We start from the raw sequence: 20,177 nt of genomic DNA on the forward strand, positions 1-20,177 counted from the left end.
GCCGCCAGCTGACTGCTCACCCCCGGAAGTGATGCAGGGAGGGGGAGGCAGTCTCGTAGGGAGCCGCCGAGGTGAGTGAATTGGACCGTGTCTCTTCCCGTCCGCGCCGGGCTGCGGGCGGGGGGGACGGAGACGGTGGCGGCGGGGCTCGATTCGGCTCGGCTCGGCCGGTGGGGCGGGCTGCGGGGCCGGGCCGGCAGCCTCGGCGGTGGCGGGGGCCGCCTCTCTGCCACTCAGCCCCGCCAGGGCCGGTTGGGCGCTGGGGGCCCCGCGCCGCCGCCCCCTCACGACGGCCCCCTCCCCCTCTCTCCCCCCTTCCCTCCTGGAGCCGCAGCCCGCCCGGACCCCGGGGCTGGCAGCCGCCGGGACGGCCCAACGGTACCGGCGTGCCCGGTCGGGAGCCGGAGCCGCCGCCTCCCCCGGTGGTGCGGCGCGGGGCGGTCCCGTCCGGGGCGCTTCTCCGGTGGGTGTTTGGGGGGTCTGGCTCCGGGCAGGCCGGGGCAGCGGCGGGCAGACGCCGAGCCCAGCCCGCCCGTCTCGGACTCGTGTGCCCCAGGTAGCGGTGCTGGCTCACTTTGGGGTTGTTTCCTTCTTACTATTTTTTAAAATGTTGGTGTGTGCCATCTGCAGGACCCTAAAACGCGTCTTGTCAAGCCGCCCTCGGTGCGAGCAGCACCGCGTCCCCGCCGGGGCTGAGGGGGTCGGCCGCTTTGTTCGAATACTCTCCGTGCCCAGCCTTTACGTGCATAAGGCTAGAAGGTGTATAACCATAGTGTTTTCAGGAAGCAGGCAGAGTGGTAAAATGCAGAGCAGTTTATTTCCGAGATAGTTCTCGTAATCTGAACGTACCACCTTTGCATGGCCACTTACTACTCTTCTTACCTTGGCTTTCACTCCCTCTCCTGAATGTGTTTGGCCTTCCTGTGAGAGCTTCAGTCTGCGTTAATCGCTCTTACTCTTTGGGGCTGTGTTGGTACTAATAAACCACTCCCAACAACTTAAATTGTAACTTGCATAATCAGTGTTTCAAGTAAATATTGGTTGAAAGAATATGCCTTTCCTGTTAGTGCTGTGGTTGCTGGAAAGAATCATTGATTATCTTTTAAATAGTTAACGCTGCTGATATGCTGTCCTTCAAAACGTTACATTGATAAGTGAACAGTCTGATGCCAAATATCGGAATAGAGCATTGATCCACAGCTGGTAACTTTTTTAAATGGTAATGTCTGCTGCATAATTTCAAGGGGTAATAGGTTAAGTGCTCTGAAAACAGAGATATAGCTATGTAAACAAAAACTATAGAACCTTTCTGAAAATCACAGACAGGCTTCACTGGCAGTTATAGTTTTGCTGCACACTGTCTTTTTTTTGGAGGACAAAAGACATCTCTTCTAAATGCATTCTTATTATCTGTTTAAGAGCCTCTTTGTTAAACGGTTAATGTATAACTGTGTTATTAGTGTTTTATTTGGGCTGGCAATGGGAAGAAAGAATGCGTGTACTTGTTTCTCAAGTGCATCTGAACGATGCTGCATGTTTCCCTGGTAAAAGAGAATCCTTAGGAAAGGAAATGTAGTCCCTTGGTTATGGCTGCATGTGAAAGTAAAGAGATCTGACTTCTAATGTTCTTGTCAGTTCTGTAGTTTGTCTTTAAAATCTTGTACTTTCCCCGCACAGGTGTGTATTAGTGCTCTGTGGGAAACCTTCATAGCTCTTTACATGAAAGGCAGCACACAGTCTAAATCAAGGATTTTCAGCACATCAGCAGAAAAAGGAGAGCTTGTGATCTGTGTTGAATTAGTTTGGATTCACAAAGTACAAATGGCTTTACAAATTTACTGCAAATATCAGCTCTTGTAATGATTTCTAAAATTCTGATTATTTCCTAGTAGCAAGTTGTATGCAGGCATGAATGATTATAATCCTTAAACAATTTTACAAAACTATTAATGGGGGACCTTACAGCTTTGATACTACTTGGCTGCTTAATGTGATGCTTTTAAAATTGCTTTCATCTTGAGACTGATAGCCTGCAATGTATTGTGTAATTTGCTCCTGCATCTTTAAGACTGGGTTAGGTGCCTTTTCTGCAGAGCTTCTTGCTTTATTTTGGAGCTGAACGTTATTGTGTTCATAGCAAATTCGAACTGATTTGTGTCAATAATTCCTTTAATTTGTTGATCTTGGAAATTCATTCATAATTACATTTTACTTCCATTTAGTGTGGAATGTATTAAAAAAGGGGATTGGCTGAACTGAAGGGGTGGCTTTGAGAGAAAACTAAGAACAGCTCTTTGGGAAGACCGTCAATTAAATTAGTTAAAGAAGTATATATTGAGCAAGAGGGACTGCCAGACAGTTTGACAGACTTCTAAGACAAAGGGACTTTTTCTAGCAGATTTGTGTCTGCAGGAAGAGGCTTGGTTCCGCTGCTTGCTTTGGTTCAGTTTAAGGAACAGGAAAAAAATCCTTTATGTTGTGTGTATGTGTATTGGGGCAGGGGAATATGAAGTAGATGGAAAGGGGGTGGAAGAATGGGGGATAGACATGACTCTTCTAAGGGTGTGTTTCCTCATGGCAGAAAACAATGTAAAGGTGGTTTGGATATGAAAAGATGCACAGCTGCAAGTCGGCAGGAGTGTGAGTCCCTCAGTACTGCTCAGAGCTGTCCCACGCCATAGCAGTCTGTTTTCTTTATTGGGTGCAGAAGAAGTGTTGATAAATTAAATTTAGAGCCTCAGAGCATTATAAAAGCCATCGTTGTGGGATTTTTGGCAGTTTGTAAGAATTTGTGAAGTGCAGAAACAATGTTATTGTTCCATTAGGCACATGGGTCTGTAGTAGTGAATGTAACAGGAAAGCTCTGCTCTCAGTAAGAAGAGACTGTAGAAATAAAGGCATAGGATGTTAGAAAAACAGTCCGTCCTTTCATCCTCATTCTTAAAAATAGAGAAGGAGCTGAATATTGGTAGCCAGAATTCTTGAAGACTGAAAGAACAATCTGTAAACACTTGAGGGGCTTGGTAGTCACAAGCAGATAAGAGGGTACCCCCTTAACAGTTTTCATCAGAATTCCCTGACTGGGCTCCTTCTGTCTGGCTGCTTCTCCCTGGGGATCTGCATCTTATCTCACTGGCTTCCACTCCTTTATTTGCCTCTGACTAATGGGCTTTGTCTTCTGGTTACTGGAAGTCTAATAATTTCTTTGTCTCTTCCCCCTTCCTCCTTTTAAAAACACTAGATTAAATGGCTGTAATGTTTTGCAGATTATCTGCATTGGTGACATGGATTAATTGTATACTTGACTCTAAGTTATTCAGCAGTAATGACATAGTAACTTGACTTGAAACAATGGTAATTTCATGGCAAATGTTCAAGGCGAATGTTGCCTTCTGGTAAAGAGCCACCTGCAATTTACCCCCTGTGAACATATGACACAAGTAAACTGTCTGTGCTAGTTTTCTTGGTGTCTTCTGTACAGTAAACTGTCTCAAATGTGTCTTTTGAAACAGTCAGCTATCTCTTCTCCCCCCCTTCCCCCTTTCTTTTAACTCTAGTTTGAGTCAGGTAATTACAGATCTGGGTGAAACCTTCCCAGGGGGTGATCAGAAAAGCCAAGCCTTGCAGACGTGCTCCCATCGTCCACGACTTCACCCTTTCATGAAAAGGTTCTGTGGAACTGCTCAGCTGTCGGTAGCTGGCTGTGGGTGAGCAAGTCTGAGAGTCCCAGGGGTGGTTGGCAAACCGGAGGGGAGCTCTGCTTTCTCTCAAACACAAGTATTCTTTAAAGGTGACATAAGGAGGCTCTCCTTGTCACGTGTGGCTTTGGTGTGAGAGTTTGGTGATGTTTTTACATTCTGATCTCAGTTTTAACCAGAACAGGGCAAATAGGGGAAGAGAAAGTGAATCAAAGCTTCTTGCCTGAAAGATAATCCGAGAACTAACCCATTTAGACTCATCATGTCTCCGTTTTATCTATTTGTCATGGGGGACAGCTCTCCGATCCAATGATCTGCATCTTGAAGGAACTAGAAAATCTGGATTTTAGGTAAAGTTTATTTAATTGCAGTATTTCACTACTAGAAGAGTGATGGTTAGGGGACTACTTAGTTCTAAGTATTAAAGAATTCTTTCATAGAAGTAGGAATACTCTAGAGAAACCAACGAAAGCACAGGTGGTGGGACAGGACTCTGGTAAAGAGAATGAGCTAGTATAATCTTCTGGTGTCTCAGAATAGTTATAAATGCTGTTCTGTCTGTGACATCTGTTTTGTGAAAGACAAAACTTACTTAGCAAAATGTGAGAATGCTGTTACTGACCTCCTGTCACAGTTTGTTATTCCCAGAAAGTCAGACTGCCAAAGACAGTCATGTTATTTGTTGTCTTGCTGTTCCTGTTTAGTGAACATAAGTGTTTGGTTTTTTTTAAAACCAAAAGGATTTTGTGCTCCTGAAAAATACCAGTCTTATTTTTGCATCCATGTATTAGCAGATAGTAACAGTTTTTAGTTCTTACTGTGAAATATTTTACTGGAATGCAGCTTTTCTTTCTGCAGCTTTGAAACATCTAATGTAGTCACTCTTACCCTTTTGTTTTAACATTGAAAGGGAGGGAGAAAAACCATCCTAATGCCTATGATTATGGGGGGCGTGGGGTGTAGTTTAGTAATAGACTTACAAACACAAATGCCCTAGAACTTGGTTTTGGTCATATGCTGACTGTATAATATTTTCTTTACAGGTGAGTCTGTACAGAAAGCCTCAAGTGCTCTGGATCAGCACATAAATGGGCGGTCTGGAAATGCCAAAGGTCTGATGCATACCAGCTTCAGGCATGGTTACCTGTGCTTGGAGTTAGTGATTATGTCTCGTGAGGCACAGGATAGGTACCTATGCACCTTACTTCTCTTGTGAGATGCAGGACGTCAAGTGAAATCAAGGATATGTGAAAACTTATTAACAAAATGCATGTGTTGGTTGAAGCTGCCACTGGATTTCTCAAGGAGAGCTGAGAGTCTTTGTTATAACTGATGACCTAAGTTCAAGTGTACTCAAAAGAGCTCCTTTGAAGCTGTTGATGCAGTTAACATCCAAACACTGCAGCACCCTTTGTACAGTGTAAAGTGTTAGTATCATTCACAGTGACAGGGAAGTCAGGACTCAAATCAGGGTCTCTGCAGGTGGCTTTGTGTATTTTCTGCTTTAAAAACTGTAGTCGGTTTAAAAATGCAAGCGCGTGCTCTTAAAGCATTTTCAGATGTCGGTCCTTTCACTTAGAACAATTCTTTGTACTTAAATATGATTCTAGTATTTAGGTGGTCAGCTGGTAATGAAGTTCCTACACAACTGCATGAAATGAGTGATTCTTTTGGCTGGCAGCCTGTAAACTATGTTACACTGAGGTCGATGGCTGGTGGGCCTTCTGTCTACTCCTTACGAGCATCTGCTGCCAGAAGTGATCTTATGAGGTGCTCTGGCTCTTGTCTTTAGACTTCTCCCTTCACTGCTCTGTTAGGTGGCTGTGTGGGTCATGTTTCTCACAGCTGCTTTCAAACGTGCTGGAGATGGGACACCGTTAACAGGAGCTGCTGCAAGGACTTTCTTCTTTTATATGATCCGTGTAGTTTTCTTCACTGTTGAGAGCAGTAAGAAATATAAAGTTATTCACTTATTACAATTAGTGGAAAGCATATCTTATTACAGAAATCATTCGATATCTACCTGAATTATATTCAGCTGAACATCAACTATGAAGGTGCCTCTGCCACTTCAGGGTGAAATCTGCTGGCAGAACTCGGTGCAAAAGAGAATCTGTGCACGCTTATCTCAGATTAAAAGTAAATTTTTTTTCCATTGCAAAGTGGATTGTAGACCGAGGTGGTTTTTTGAAGTTATTCTGGTTTGGCTACAGAGTAGTTGCAGTTTCCCATAGATTAATTTACAGAATTCACTGAGAGTAAGGTAAAGATTTGTAGCACAGCTACGTTCGGATGCTTACAGCAGGATGCATCTGTGTCAAATATCTGAGGGTCACGGTTTCTGTTGGTCCCATAATCTGCGGTTTTGCTGTAGAGATGTGAACTGGTTGTGTCTGAGCACAGGGAAGCTCTTCCCCTGGCATGTGCTGCTTTAATTATTCATGGTACGTACTGAGGTGCTAAAGGTCTGTCATGCTGTGCAAAAGTTACAGTGTACCCTGGAAAAATACTGAAGGATTATTCTTTTACAACCCTTTGCATATTAAAGGGAAAAAAAACCCCAGAAACCCTCATTAGATGATGATTTGCTTTTTTGTAAATGCTGGACCTCGAGAGTTGTGTGGCCTTTGACAAGGATCTCAGGGAAGAGAGGGAAGACTGATAGTTTTTAAATGGATGGGGATGAATTGCTTAGTGACTGACTCTTTGTTTTTTGAAGGTGGTAGATTCAAACTCATCCAGGGTTTGAATTAAGTGCAGTGAAATAAACGAGTTTGTTCATGTCTAAGTATGTACAAGGTAGGGAATAGGGCGGGATCTGGTCAGGGTCCTGGTTTCAGCTTTACTGAAAACTGATGGTCTTGAGCAGCCACATTGGCTGTCTTGATTTCCCCTCTGCCCGTTGTCTTGCTCGTAGCCTAAATAGACTTCTCAAAACAAGTACTGCTGCTGCATGAATTAGTTCATTAATTTATTTACATTACAGAAGCACCTGAAGGCACCCTTCTGCGATTATATGCTGTTTAGCTAACTGGACTTGGGTTTGCTCTGTGAAAATACAATAATCCATTCCACCCACCTAATGAAGTAGGATGAAGTGCATAATAGGAAAGGATTTAAAACTTTTTAATGGGGCCAAGTGGAAAAAACAATGCGAAGTAATCGGTAAGTAAGGTATTGTGTGGTTAGAGAATATAAAAGAAGGAGAGGGATTCGAGGTTGATGCATGTCTATCATCCGAAAAAGCTGCTTAAGGAATATCTCTTCCATGAGAAAAAAGTACTAAGGTGCCTTTACTCTATTTCCCTATCATTTTTCACATTATTACTCATTTTTAATTAAGCTAACCTTGTATAGTTAGCTGCACACAGGGAACTACAGATCCGGAACATCTATTCCTTTTTTTTTAAGACTTGTTGCAGTTTGAAGATGAAGTGTGCTGTCATGCCCTGGGTCTTAGCAGGCTCTGCTCTTCAACAGTGCAGAAAGCAGGTTTCTCCTGCCCAGATTCTTGGATGGAAAAATCCCCATTGATGTCCCAGCCCTGGACTTGAAGTGACAGCACACCATGTCAAGGTGCAGTTGTTTAAGAGATTTTTGCCTGCTTTTTGGAGACTGTGGAGTGGCTTCTGGGAAGAGGTTTGGTGATAGCTCTGGTTCTTGGCACTGAGAGCTGGCCCAGCGTTATGGACTGTAGACATGGTGAAGCAGTTTCTGAATCTGTTGTTAATTGGTTTTTTTTTAGATACCTGCCCCTCTCTTCCCTTCCAAAGAAGGTACGCCTTTCCAGTATGGTCTTTCTCAAAGAAGTCCACATCTTGTTTCAGACAAAGTATTTGGGTTCCAACATATGCATTGTCGGGCTGGGAACTGCTTGGTTTTCCCATTGACTGCTGTTTGACTTTTGCCAAGTGGCAGCCAAAACTCTATACACAGTCCTTTTTCATGCGCCTGTAAAACTAGCTTCTGCTCTGATACAGGTGTGTTTTGTAGCGACAAACTTTACCCAGTTTGATCAAATTTCTAAATACTCTGGTTTGATTCCAAAGCTCAAAGTGAGGTTCATCAGAAATAGCTTGTTACCCTGAGTTGGAACAGATCGACAAAGTTCCCATCTGTTTGTCTCTAAAATCATAACCTGGCTGTAGTTCACTGAAAGGTGCTTGAACCGCAGGAAGCCTGACAAACTAATAATTCATTTTAACTAATTGCAGCAGGACTTTCCTGCTTTTAGACTTCCTCTTAAGTAACTTTGCGTAGATGTGTTTCTGTAGTAGAGGTGCGGAGCAGATCCACGTGACAGACTGGTGCTAGCACAACGCTTGGTTAGGGATGTGGTGAGGTGTCTTCTGGGCTAATGAAAGCCCATAATGTGCCCATTGTGCCGGAGTCAGAATGCTGTTGCTGAGAAAGTTTCATTGCAGGTTATGACTTGAAATAAGCAGTTTCTATAACGTGATAGCTTTGCTGACTGAAGCTTCGTTCGTGCTTTAACACTTACACACCAAGTGCTTCGGTGCTGTAGTATAAAACTCAACTGCCTGGTAAAATCTCCCACATGCAGAGTTGATCCTCTCGATTTCTGCCTGCTGAAGAGGGAAATGATATCACTAAGTCTTCACTGATTCCCTACAGGAAAGCAAAAAAAGATGCCTTTTGTGAGAACTCTGTCAGCTCTTCCCCCTGGCCAAGCTGCTGAGGAGGAGTGTGGAGGGCGATAGCGGCTTTGGCGCTGCAGCGTTCTGAGGTGTGATCCTCCCTGCGCCAGTGCCCAGGGGAGCCCGAGTCACAGGGGGGAGGCAGACACAGGTGCAGAAAGAGGCAGGTGAGCAAAACAAAGGTCTCCACAATCCTGAGGGTGCACACCATTTACTTCTTTTCCCAGCGGGCTGCTGAGTGGGATTGCTAACGAAGGACGCAGGCTGTTTTCTGAGTTGCTGTTGCGTGATGCTCCTCCCGCACCAGCGAAGGTGGATGCTTGGTGATGGTAGCGTATGACTGTTCCTTGCAACCCTGACCCAAGGACTGAGTTAAAACCTGTGTCACAAAAGCGTTGGTGCCTCTTTCCACCCCCGCCGCAGTCGTCTTGTGTGATTTAGGATGAAGTCAGCCACCACACGTTGCTGGGCTATGAGGGCCTTTAAATACAGACTTGAAGAGCCTGGGTTTTTAACTGCTAGTTCAGATTAATTTTTTATTCCACATCCCATAATTGTGTTGTCACAGAAGTTTAGACTTGCCACTACGTTAAAATTTAAAAAAAGTTGAAACAGGCAACTTGGTAGAGTGAAAGTAGTAAGAATGGGGGAAGAATGATAGCTGGCGGTTCTAATAGGTGTAAAAATTTCTGGCACCTGGCTCCAGGCAGTGTGTGTGTATGGGTCAGCCAATGTGGAAACTACTTCAAATAACCTGAAAAAGTTTGGCTATTGCTGGGTAGGACTGAACTCTGTCATATTCAGCTTCTTTTGAACTTGAGCATTTGCTTCCCGTATGTGCTGTAGTCAACTGGAAATGAAGATTTGGTGGATCATAGGTTTCTTCCAAAGAAATACAGATCTGTTTGAAAAGTAGTTTGTTGCATAAAGTTGCCATGACAATGGTTTTCAAAATGTGAAGTGTAAGATGTTTCCTCTCCTCTATTTAAGCAGACTCCTGGGTGAATGAGGCTGTGCAGCTCCCTGTCCCTCCAGTCTCTTCTTTCCTCCCCTGATGTTTTATAAAAGGAATTATTTAGTTGCAGGGTGCCAGAGGAAATTAACATAGAAGTGCCAGATGTTCCATTTGCTTAAATTCTTGAAATTCATGGCATGCTATGGTCAAACAGAAAGAAATCCAAGCTAGTAATTTCATGGCGAGAGAGGCAGGAACTCCCCTGCTCCCGTACACGTTTAAGCTGGCTGGTGGCCGTGCACCCGCACGGGGTGGCCCTTTCAGCAGGAGTGTGTGCCAAAAGAGCTGTGAGACTGTCGAGGGTGCGAAAGGGTGGTGGTTTGTGTGGAAGATGAGCTTTGGAAGTGGAGGATGTAAGTACAGAGTGAAGTAGGCTTTTTGGACTACCCATCTCAAAAGTAAATGCCTAAAAACAGTTCAGTGGAGATACGTTTTTGCTCTGTGTGTGTCTATTATGAGTGAAAGCACCACTCTACAGTTTCTAGGGGGTTTGAAGCATTTTGGATGCCTGTTTCCCCGGTCTTTTAAAAGGTTTTTAAAAAGCTTTTATCTGAACTAGGTTTTATTTGTCGGTCAAACTTGTGCTAATCTGCATATAGGACTAAAGTTTGGGGAAAACTCCACTTATGCAGAGATTGACATGTGCGGTAAGAACTTGTTTCATGGTTGTCTTTCTACATCCATTCCCTGCTTTCTACTGAATAAAGCACTGAACAAGCTAATGTTCCCACTTGTTTCCTAAGAAGTAGGTCTCATAAAAAATCAGTATGTTCTGTGGATGTACTAAGAACTGTAAAAACCAGACGTTTTAGTGTTAGTATGGTAAAGCTTTGCCAGAGCTTTCTTGTTTTGTTTTGGGTTTTTTTTTTCCTGGATCAGATACAAACAGAGGTGTTGACTAGGTGCTGTGGTTGTAGCTCTTGCTACATAAACCTTTGTCATTGTCTCTTCAGAGCTTTGTAGTTATATAGCAGAGCTGGGAATTTAAGAGAAGTTGAGCCGGCTCAACTGAACATGGGAAAACAAACATGGAAAAGAATGTGCTAGAGAAAGAGAAAAGAGAATTACTTTCTAGACCCAAATTATGCTTTGCTAGGTAGCAGCTGTCTGGCATTCACAGATTAAACAGCCGCTTAGCTAACACGCATTGACAATGATAGCACGGCCTCTGTTTTGCTTTGGGTGCATGAAATGAGGAATTAACTCTCCTGTACTGAAAGCCATAAAAGTATCCAGAAGTGTGTGTTTACTCCTAACAAACATTTGAACTTGTCTCTTGTATTCAGTACCTGATCTACGCTTTATATGGCAATGCAGAGTTAGTGGTGTTAATGCTACTTAATAAGTAAAATCTGAAGTAGTTTTATAAAATGACTCTTTCAATAAATGGATTTTGGCTATGAAGGGTATTAATAAATGCATAGTTGCTTCTGAGCAATTTGGTGCATTTTAGGGTTTTCATAGCCTCTTCTAATAGTAAAGATTTGTGTGGTCTTTTGTCTTACAGCATTCCATGTGGAACCCAGGGAGCCTGAAGGAGGCTGTGAAAGCTAGTGGAATGATTCCCTGTGTAGCTGAAACTATGTAAGTATTAGATGTTTGCTTACAAGGTCACTTGCCCAGCATCAACTGTTAGAGCAGCGATTGCTTCTGGTTCAGGAGTTGCAGTGATCCTCTCGCGGCTCCCCAATGGAAAGCCGTGTGAGTCTGTTCAGAGCTGGAAAAAGATGGGGCACCCATGATGCTGTTCCCTACTCTCAGCTATTTTAGAAGTCATGTATTCTTGTCCACTAACAGGTAGATAATGCATAGTGAAATTCCATACAATTCTTACAGACTATGCTCAAGTATTTGCCAGAAGTTGAGGCTGGGTTGAGGCTTAGTTAAGCTCTAGCAATGTTGTCTTTGCCTTAGCTAGAGAACTGCTACTGGGGAAGGGATTTAATGGCTGGCTGAGCTGTGTCCCTTTTGTTATGAGATTTCCTAAATTTGTCTTTGAGGTGTTCTTGAATGTACAGAGGGTTTTTTCCTTTTCTCTCTTGATACTTTTTACATTTTGAAACTTGTTGTAAATACCTTCTGATGCAACACTTTATTAAATAGCATAATGCTTGGCTGTGTTTTGTTATTCTCTGGATGTATCCAATAATTTCTGTTACTACAATAACATTGGTCATTAAAGAAAAATACAGGGTTACTTAAATATCTCCTTTGGGTCTTCTGTCCTACAGCCAGTTTTCTCCCACTTCAGTGTTGCTGTTGTCAATTGTGCTATGGTGTGCTTGTATGACAGAGAATTATTACTGAGTCACTTTGTTGTTTTACTTGCTTCAAATGTTGGGTTACATGTGATCTGGTCACTTGAAAATGGAGAAAAACTAATTTCCTTACAGTACTAAAAAAACCCAAAAAACGAACCAAAAAACTCCGTAACAACAACAAAAAACCCAAACAAACAAAAAACCCCAAACCAAAAAGCTAAGCATTAGCGAGGTCTTTCCAATCTTCTCTAGGTTTTCTGTTAAACGTATTGGGTGATATGGTTCTACGCACCCTTTTTTCTTAGAGGGTGGCTGTATTCACCAGCACTAGTTTTCCTGTGTTTCCAGTTAGTTGCTCACTCCCTTCCAGAGAGGAGCAGAGAACATCATTGTTGGTCTCTGCTTTGCAGTTCCTGTTATGTGGAGGGCGCCTCGTGGGCATCTTGGTGATTCATATTTACTGTAGGTTATTGCTCAACACGTGTCTGAGTAATCAAACTGCTTTTGGGAGTACCGTGTCCTGTAGCGCTGAGTGCGATCCAACCTTAGCCCTGGATTTTGATCTTTTTTAGTAGAATGGTAAAACTAGTGGTCAGCGCTGCCTTGTGTGTCTCGCTGTTACGTTGTACAAGCCTGTTACAGTAGTTTTGCTCTTGGGAACTGATCATTTGGGAGCTGGTGCTTTGCCACTGATCCAGTGTAACCTTTGGGTATGCGAGAACTTTATACTTGTAGTTCCCGATCCAGCTGGGAGAAATATCTCTGCGCGTCCTTGTGCTCACTTAACTGTAATCGGCATGACCTAGACATGACACTTCCTTTGCTCTACGGTTAAATGAGTGTTCGCTTTCCTGAGTGTGCTTTTTCATACTCCTTGAACACTGAGCTCCGCGCAGCTCCTGATGCTGCAACTGGATCCTCTCTCCAGCCTTCCTGAACAAAAGGGCCGAGTTCTCCCACTCGTTTCTATCTCCTTCCGAGGCTCTTGTTCCTTTCATGCCTTGAAACCTGAGTCATGTAGGAAGCGGAGGTGACTAGTAAGTGAAGTGAATCCAGCTCGGTGAAGGCATTATATGAAAGGGTAACTGATGGAGCGCCAAAAGATTTGTCTCTTACAAAACCAGATACATGCACAAACTGCCAGCGGATGCGGTCTGACGTGTTTTGTTTTTTTTTTTCAAGCTGGTTTTGCTATTTTTGGGGTAGAATGCTTCAAAGTATCTGGCACGTGGCATCGAGTTTCATGTAGTAGAAAAGTGAGGAATTACAGCAACTGTACTTCAGTATCTTCTAGTGTGTGTTCATAACGAGTAGGACTGTGCTCTGAACACCTCCTCAGCAGGGAGGAGGAGGAAGGAAGAGCTCTGTTACTGCGTGGAAGAGCAGCGTGAGCAGAGCGCAGACACTGGCTGGGCAGGAGCAGCAGTCATCTCCTTGGAAGGCAAGTAGGGTGGAGGACAGAAAACGGGTTCATTAGAGGGGTGTTCTGCAGGGACGGGGTTAACTTGCACTCTGTGGGTTAGTGCTACTGTGCTCTCCATTGGTTTTTGGAAACTGCTGTCAGGACACTTCCTCACATACAGGTGTTTAATAATGCTGGCTGACCTTTCCTCTCTGCATTGTAATGCTGTCTTTTCATGACAGCAAATGACAATAAACCCCGTCTGTTTTATCATAGTGGTGATGTCGCTTTGATGATGATCTGATATTCAAGTCTGCATTAATAGAAGCTGTTGCTTAGGAAGCACAACAGCATGAATCACTTGAGTGAGGAAAATTTATGGACAGGGTATGTAAGTTAGTCTTGCAAACTTTTTTTTTTAAACTTTAAATTGGGATTCCTAAAGTGATTTGGATTTATCTCTGCCCATTATGCTGCGTGTGATGTGACGACTACCAGTGAAAGTACCATTCACTAATAGGCAGCTATTCTTTAACCTGTCCATAGGGAAAAGCTGTTCCGAATCCCCAACAGCTAATAATTGTTGTTATGTGTATGAGCAGAAAGTTTTATAAACTAGCTAAACTCTACTTTCAACTGTAACATTGGTTTTCACTCAGGATTTTTTTTATTCTGTTCCTTTACTTGCATGTTTCTCTCTAAAGAAAAACTTAGCCCAAGCCGTGCTGCCTTTGAGAAACTGATGGAAGAAGAGGAATTAGTGCAGATTGAGCATATGGATTCTGATGAATTTAAAGGGGAGTGGTGGTGAAGGAAGGCTGGTATCTGGGAGTTAATCACTAAGCAGTAATTTACACTGTCTAATAATATCCTGTTTGTTTTGGTGTAAGGGAAAAATGACTAGTGTACACTTGAGAAGATGATATTGCTCATCGCATGGCAGCGCAGGAGCCGGTGCCGGGCTGTACTCTGCAAGTCAAAGAGCTGGGAAGTACGAAGGACCAGTGAAATTGTCACAGCGGTTGTTTATGTGGAAATGCATGTTTTAATGAATTCTTTAAAATACAAATGAATAAGAAATTATAAGAAATTATTTGAATTGTAAGAAATTATTCTTGAATACATTAGACTGAACTTTACTTGCCTATACAAAGCTCATCTTTGAAGCAGTTTGGTGAAAGGATGTACTGGATGTTTGTTCCTTTGCTGCTTAAAAATAAGTTTTGATGGGCTTAAGAAAAGGGATTTGGGAGGGGAAGAGAAGCCAGGTAGTTGAAACCAGCATGCTGGCTGTTGTACAGATTTTTGTTTGTTTGTTTACTCACAAAACTGCATTCGTGCCATTTTGCCAAAAAAGGTGTAATGGCTGAGAGAAAATTTATGTTTGTAATCCCAGTTTCTGGAGAATTCGTCTGCACTTGGTGTTGCTGTTCCAAGTTGGTTTACAGCTTAAAAGAGGGATTCGGTCTCAGAAGAGCTTTACCCAAGAAACAATACAGAAAAACTGACATCTGTTTTATTGCTTAATTTTTAATTTTTATCTCTTTTTTTCTTGTTCAAATTCTGTAACCTGGCAGCAGTAAACAGAGACAGGGCAAACCCAATTTTTACGTTTGAGGCTTTTGCCTAACTGACAGTGGAGATGAAATGCAAATAAGTGGGTAAACGAGGAATACGATAAGCAGTTGCTTTCTTGGAGTTAATGTTTCTGAGAAATAGACTGTGGTGTGGCTGCACACTGATAGGATAGTGTCAGAGTGTTACTTTGGTTTTAATAGGGAAAATTTAAGAACCCTTTTCTATGCATAAAATATCTTTTTCCAGTATGCAAGGCTTTAACATTGTGATTTGTGAAAATGGAGTATGATGAAATATTTTTGGCATTTTAATTTTGATTTTTTTAAAAAAACTGAACTGGAATTACTACGTCTTATCTGCATGCGTGTCTGTCTGAAAAAGTTTCATTAAAAAGGCCCTCCCTCCCGTCTGTCTTGTTACCTGCAGGGAGGAGCCCACTTGAAACAATAATTCCTTAACACCATCTTGCATGAATAGTGAGTGTTGCCTCCTTTCTGCAAACACACTCTGTATGTTTTAAGAACAATAACTTCGATTCCAAAATCTGTTTAAAAAAAACACAATTCCACCCCTCCCCTACCCCCTTTGCCCATTTGCTGGAGGTACGGTCTGTATCTGCTGCTTAAGTCTCTGCCAAGGTTGTCCCATCAGTGTCGTTTCTCCCTGCTTTGTTTCAGTGTTTTATATTCTATATATAAAATGTGGGTATACTTTTAAAAACCATTTCCTTTAAAATATTTCTGGGCTAGAGTAGTCTGTCTTGATGAAGGCTGTACATGAATCAACCTCTTTGTAACCTATGTTACAGTAAGAATTTTAGGAATTTCCTTTATTAGGGCCCGTTAGTATACTGCAGCCACTGAGTGAGCGGCATTGATTTCTAGGTAAAACAGCCTGAAATTGCCTGAAATTTATGGCATATGCCAACCTTCTGTACACTACTCCTTTTCAGTACGCAAAACTTAAATATCCTGAAGTTGGTCTCTTACTGGCAAATGTTATCCCACATTTAATATTTACTATATTCTTTGTGGAGAAACAGCAGTTTGACTCTGAAACTGTTTTTCAGGTTAGTTGACTGCCGCTAATGGCAGGGTGAGATGTGTTGAGGAGCAGCTGCGAGGCTGTCCGACGGCGAGGGGACTGCTTGAGAAGCTGGGCTTGCAACATCATGGGCCAGTGTGTCACGAAGTGCAAGAATCCTTCTTCTACCCTCGGCAGCAAAAATGGGGAAAGGGAATCCAGCAGCAAGTCGCATAGTAAGAGAAGCGCAGTCCACAAAGACGACCACAGTTCGGCTTGTGGGAAGTCTTCAGGAGATATACTGGTGAATGGGACAAAGAAAACGGACGCTGCTGTGGAGTCTAGTCAGCCTCCAACATTTTCTGGAGATACAAAGAAAGACTCTGTTTCCAGCGCAGAAGAATCTTCGCTCCAAAGGATCGGGGAGTTATTTAGGAGGTATAAGGATGAACGGGAAGATGCCATACTGGAAGAAGGAATGGAACGATTTTGCAATGACCTCTGTGTTGATCCCACTGAATTTAAAGTGCTAGTTTTGGCTTGGAAATTCCAGGCTGCTACCATGTGCAAATTTACAAGGTTAGTTCTTGTAGAACTTGTAATTATTTTCATATGTTAAAGTATATCCTGTCATCTGTATGTTGGAGAGACAGCCTCATTAGCTTCACTTACTTATTTCTTCTAACACTTGCATTTTGATCAAATTAATTCCTACCACTGTAGAAGGTAAACTTTGTACTGTATTCCCCTTCCCCTCACGGTGGGTTTCAGAACCAAAAATGTGGTTTTGGACATAATGCTGCTAATGATGAATAGCGTAGTGAGATTCTGTAGACATTCATTTATTCTTGATTTACCAAAAGCAGTTTTACTGTATCCAGCGTTATCTTGGTGATGAGATCAGACACTGAAATTAATTTTCACTTTAAAGTAATGTGAGATTTCTTAGTAATTGCTACCAACGCTGTTACCGTTCTGTGACAGGATGACAGACTGCATCCTAGGAATTGTTCCTGCCCAACCACTGTTACACTTAATGTCTTTTTCCAAGAGTAATCCTATTAAAGCATAGAGAGGGAAAGAAACGCAAAGTTTTTGACACTGGTAGCTTTTTCATACGGACTGATAAGTGATTGGTGTTTGAAGGGCTGTCTGTCCTTCTGGACAAGGGGGTCAGTCAGCAGGCTTTTTATAGCATGTGTGATGCTACAGGAAACAACAGAACAGCTAAAACTTACCAGGAAAAAAACCCACAAACCTAACCCAAAACTACAACAGCCTCTCCCCTTCCCAGCTTGATTATCAATGTCCAGGTAAGAGCAAGGAAAGACTTTTTTATGAACTTGCTGAGAGACAATTAATTTTTTTAATTTTTTGGTCTATCTCAGTTGGTTTGAGTAATGCTACCTATTTTTCCTCAGCTAATAACTTTCAAAATTACTTAAGTGTCCTGAGCCTTGAACCAAGCCTCTGCAGTGCACTGAACACAGATAGCTTTTCCGGCATCTTCGCAGCCTTTGGGGATGTGGGTGTGTGTCAAATGGATGAGTTATTCTGGAATGCAAATGTGGATTTACTAGAGGCTGTTGGCGCAGGTATTTGCTAACGCGGAAAAGGAATTGCAAGGAGTGTCTATGATTCTGCACAACCACCGTGAGTTTTATTAACATCGTTTTGATTTTCTTGGAAAGATGGCAGATCTAACGGTGAGAGGTTACCCTTAACAGTGTGCTCCATGATGCAAGTGCTGATGGGCTTCTTCCATCAAGGAAAGCAACGTGATCTTCTGTTCTCCTGAGCGCTCCCCCATCTCCTGTCTTCCCTCCAGCCCGTCCTGTGCAGAGTCTGCTGGCTCTGCTTAGTACTGGCTGGTTATAACACTTTCTCATGAGCATTAGAGAAATCAGAGCTAACCATCTACCCACTTGGCCAGATTATTAGTAGGCTAATTAGTACAGGACTGGTGCTTCGAGTAGTGTTTATACATTGTGTTGTAGCCTGCGTCGTGTGATGCCATGTTCTCTTCCACTCTCTCAGCAAGTGCCTTTGCTGACCGTTGCCGTTGGCACCCTTTTTATTTTGCAGGCTGGAAGAGCAACCAAAAAACCACAGGAAAGCCACCAGTGAACTGCTCTGTCCCTTGGGAACAGTTCACCCAGAGCATGGGCGTTTAGACATGGGCAGTATTGAATCAAGCTGGTTTCTATATGGTGCTTCAGTGCGTAAATGTGGTGTTTTCAGACATTTGGCATTTCTTCTGTGGTAAATTTTATGCACTTCTTAATGTGAAAGGCACTGGATGTGGTATTATCGAGTTGTCAGAAAGCCAGACAGCAAAATCTCTTTCAAATGCTAACGGTGTCCCAGCAGATCTGAATGGTGACTGTAGTCCCCCAAGCCATGAGAAATTTCTTGGAAACATCTCCCCTTCCGGTAGCTCCCACTGCCAAGATCCTTGTGCCACCCAGGCTGAGAGCACACCTTGTCTTGTCCAGATGACCCTCTTTTGCACCCATTTGGCGTGGCTGAACAGAGATGGGAAGTGTTCAGCGCGTGAGGTCGGGGGGAAGTGCTTGCACTAATTTCTCTTTCTTGCTTAATAGGAAGGAGTTTTTTGAAGGCTGCAAAGCAATAAACGCGGACAGCATTGATGGCATTTGTGCAAGGTTCCCCAGCCTCTTAAATGAAGCCAAGCAGGAAGATAAATTCAAGGATCTCTATCGTTTCACCTTCCAGTTCGGCCTGGACTCTGAAGAAGGACAGAGGTCGCTACATCGGGAAATAGCCATTGCCCTTTGGAAACTAGTCTTCACCCAAAACAAGCCCCCCATTTTGGACCAGTGGTTACACTTCCTAATCGAGAACCCCTCAGGAATCAAGGGAATCTCCCGGGACACGTGGAACATGTTTCTAAATTTTACTCAGGTGATTGGACCGGACCTTAGCAACTACAGCGAGGACGAGGCCTGGCCGAGTCTCTTCGACACCTTTGTGGAGTGGGAAATGGAGCGAAGGAAAAAGGAAGAGGAAACCAAATGTATTACGTCTCCGGACACAGAGGGCCTGTGTGCGGAGGAACAGACTTAGCGGCATCGAAGCAGCAGTGACGGAAGGAACCTGTTGCCCTTCATGAAATGTAAACTCTGGATGTTTCTGGAAATTACCGAGGCTCCAGACTTTTCTACTTTACACCTTTTTCTGCCTTGTCTTTGAAAGGGCTCTAAAATGCTGTATCATGTTTTAGGCACTTTCTTAATTTTGGTTATTCCTTTTACTCTTGCCCTGAAATATTTGACCCTGGCTACAAGTTAAGCATTTTTGGGGTTTTTTTAAGACTTCAGATTAGTATAAGTAAGTCTGATATTTCTTGCACAATGTAGATCTTTTTAGTTAGGTTAAATTAACATTGCTAAATTATACAGTGCCAGATTAAGTTTTTCATACTACATCTGTCAGGGCAGGTCTGTACTGTGTGTAGTGCTGTTTACATTGTTGAAATTTTAGGCTGTAATAATTTTAAGGTTTTATACCAAGATGAACAGCAGTGTTAACTGTTAACTATAAATGCATTAATCCCCCTGGTAATAAGGCTCTAAAAACCAACATAAGCAACAGCTTTTTGTAATATGGCTAATTCCCATTTTAAAGCTAACTCTTAGCGAATGAGTCCAGATCATTCCTTTTTTTGGAGTTTCAAACTAAATGTTGGGATTGTTTTATAAAATTACTGTACCTGTCAGTCAACTGAGTGGTAGATGACGATTTGTATCTAAATCTCTTACACATCACGTAATAAAAGAGCAGTACTACCTCAGTTTTATTGAAAGTGGACTTCTTGATGGACTTCCATTTTCTCTGGAAGTTGTATTTTTGTGGTTTCATGAGAATATTTTTACTTGACTAAAAGAACCAAAGGTTCTGCTTCTTAAGTTTGCTAAACATTGACAGAAGCAACACACAAACCCTAAGTCTTCAAGGAAAACTGTGGTATAATTCTGCTTTAATTTGTTTGATTTATACCTAAAGTATTATCTTACTTGTCTGGCAAGCACAGTACTTCTATGTAAGGAACTATCTTTTGCATTAATATTGACGAACCAATTTTTTAAAACCTATGTTTAATTGCTAAATCGCAGTTAATACTCCACACTTTCTGGAGCAACAATATCGGCATCTGATGACAAAGTGAATTCTTAATGTGTTCTTAATGACAACAGTGTAGATGAGTCATTTTTTAGACTGATTTGATAATATTTGGATAGGAGTCAATTTATTATTTTACAATGCCTGTATTGGGACTATTTGCCTGTTGAAACTGTTGTGACTTAAAGGGAGTTTTATTAACACTGGTTGAAACTTTTTTGGTTATTGATGCTACCTTTTTTAATTTTAGTATGTCAACTTTTTTACACCTTTTGGTAAAAGGGATGATTGCCAAGGCTTTCTATAGAGCTAAGTACTGGCCTAATGAACTTGATACACTTCCATTTCACACCTTTTCTTTTCAGAGCTGCATTTCAGGATCATAAAATGGCTTCAATT

The 20,177-nt window shown here is 42.4% G+C and overlaps 1 protein-coding gene across 1 annotated transcript; it reads left to right on the forward strand.

The window, feature by feature from the left end:
- The first annotated feature begins 14 nt into the window (after positions 1-14).
- DCUN1D3 (defective in cullin neddylation 1 domain containing 3) lies at positions 15-20,177 on the forward strand. Its single transcript, XM_074158610.1, has 4 exons — positions 15-71; positions 10,879-10,955; positions 15,682-16,214; positions 18,239-20,177. Exons 3-4 carry the CDS (start codon positions 15,784-15,786, stop codon positions 18,720-18,722), a joined length of 915 nt encoding a protein of 304 aa, XP_074014711.1. The 5' UTR covers positions 15-71; positions 10,879-10,955; positions 15,682-15,783; the 3' UTR covers positions 18,723-20,177.

Source organism: Numenius arquata, chromosome 14 (assembly GCF_964106895.1).
Source record: "Numenius arquata chromosome 14, bNumArq3.hap1.1, whole genome shotgun sequence".
Lineage (NCBI taxonomy): Eukaryota > Metazoa > Chordata > Aves > Charadriiformes > Scolopacidae > Numenius > Numenius arquata.

Bases quoted from the DNA above. Each gene is read 5' to 3' on its own strand.
- DCUN1D3 (XM_074158610.1), top strand. From the start codon at position 15,784: ATGGGCCAGTGTGTCACGAAGTGCAAGAATCCTTCTTCTACCCTCGGC. The intron at 16,215-18,238 runs GTTAGTTCTTGT...CTTGCTTAATAG, and splicing joins ACCATGTGCAAATTTACAAG to GAAGGAGTTTTTTGAAGGCT.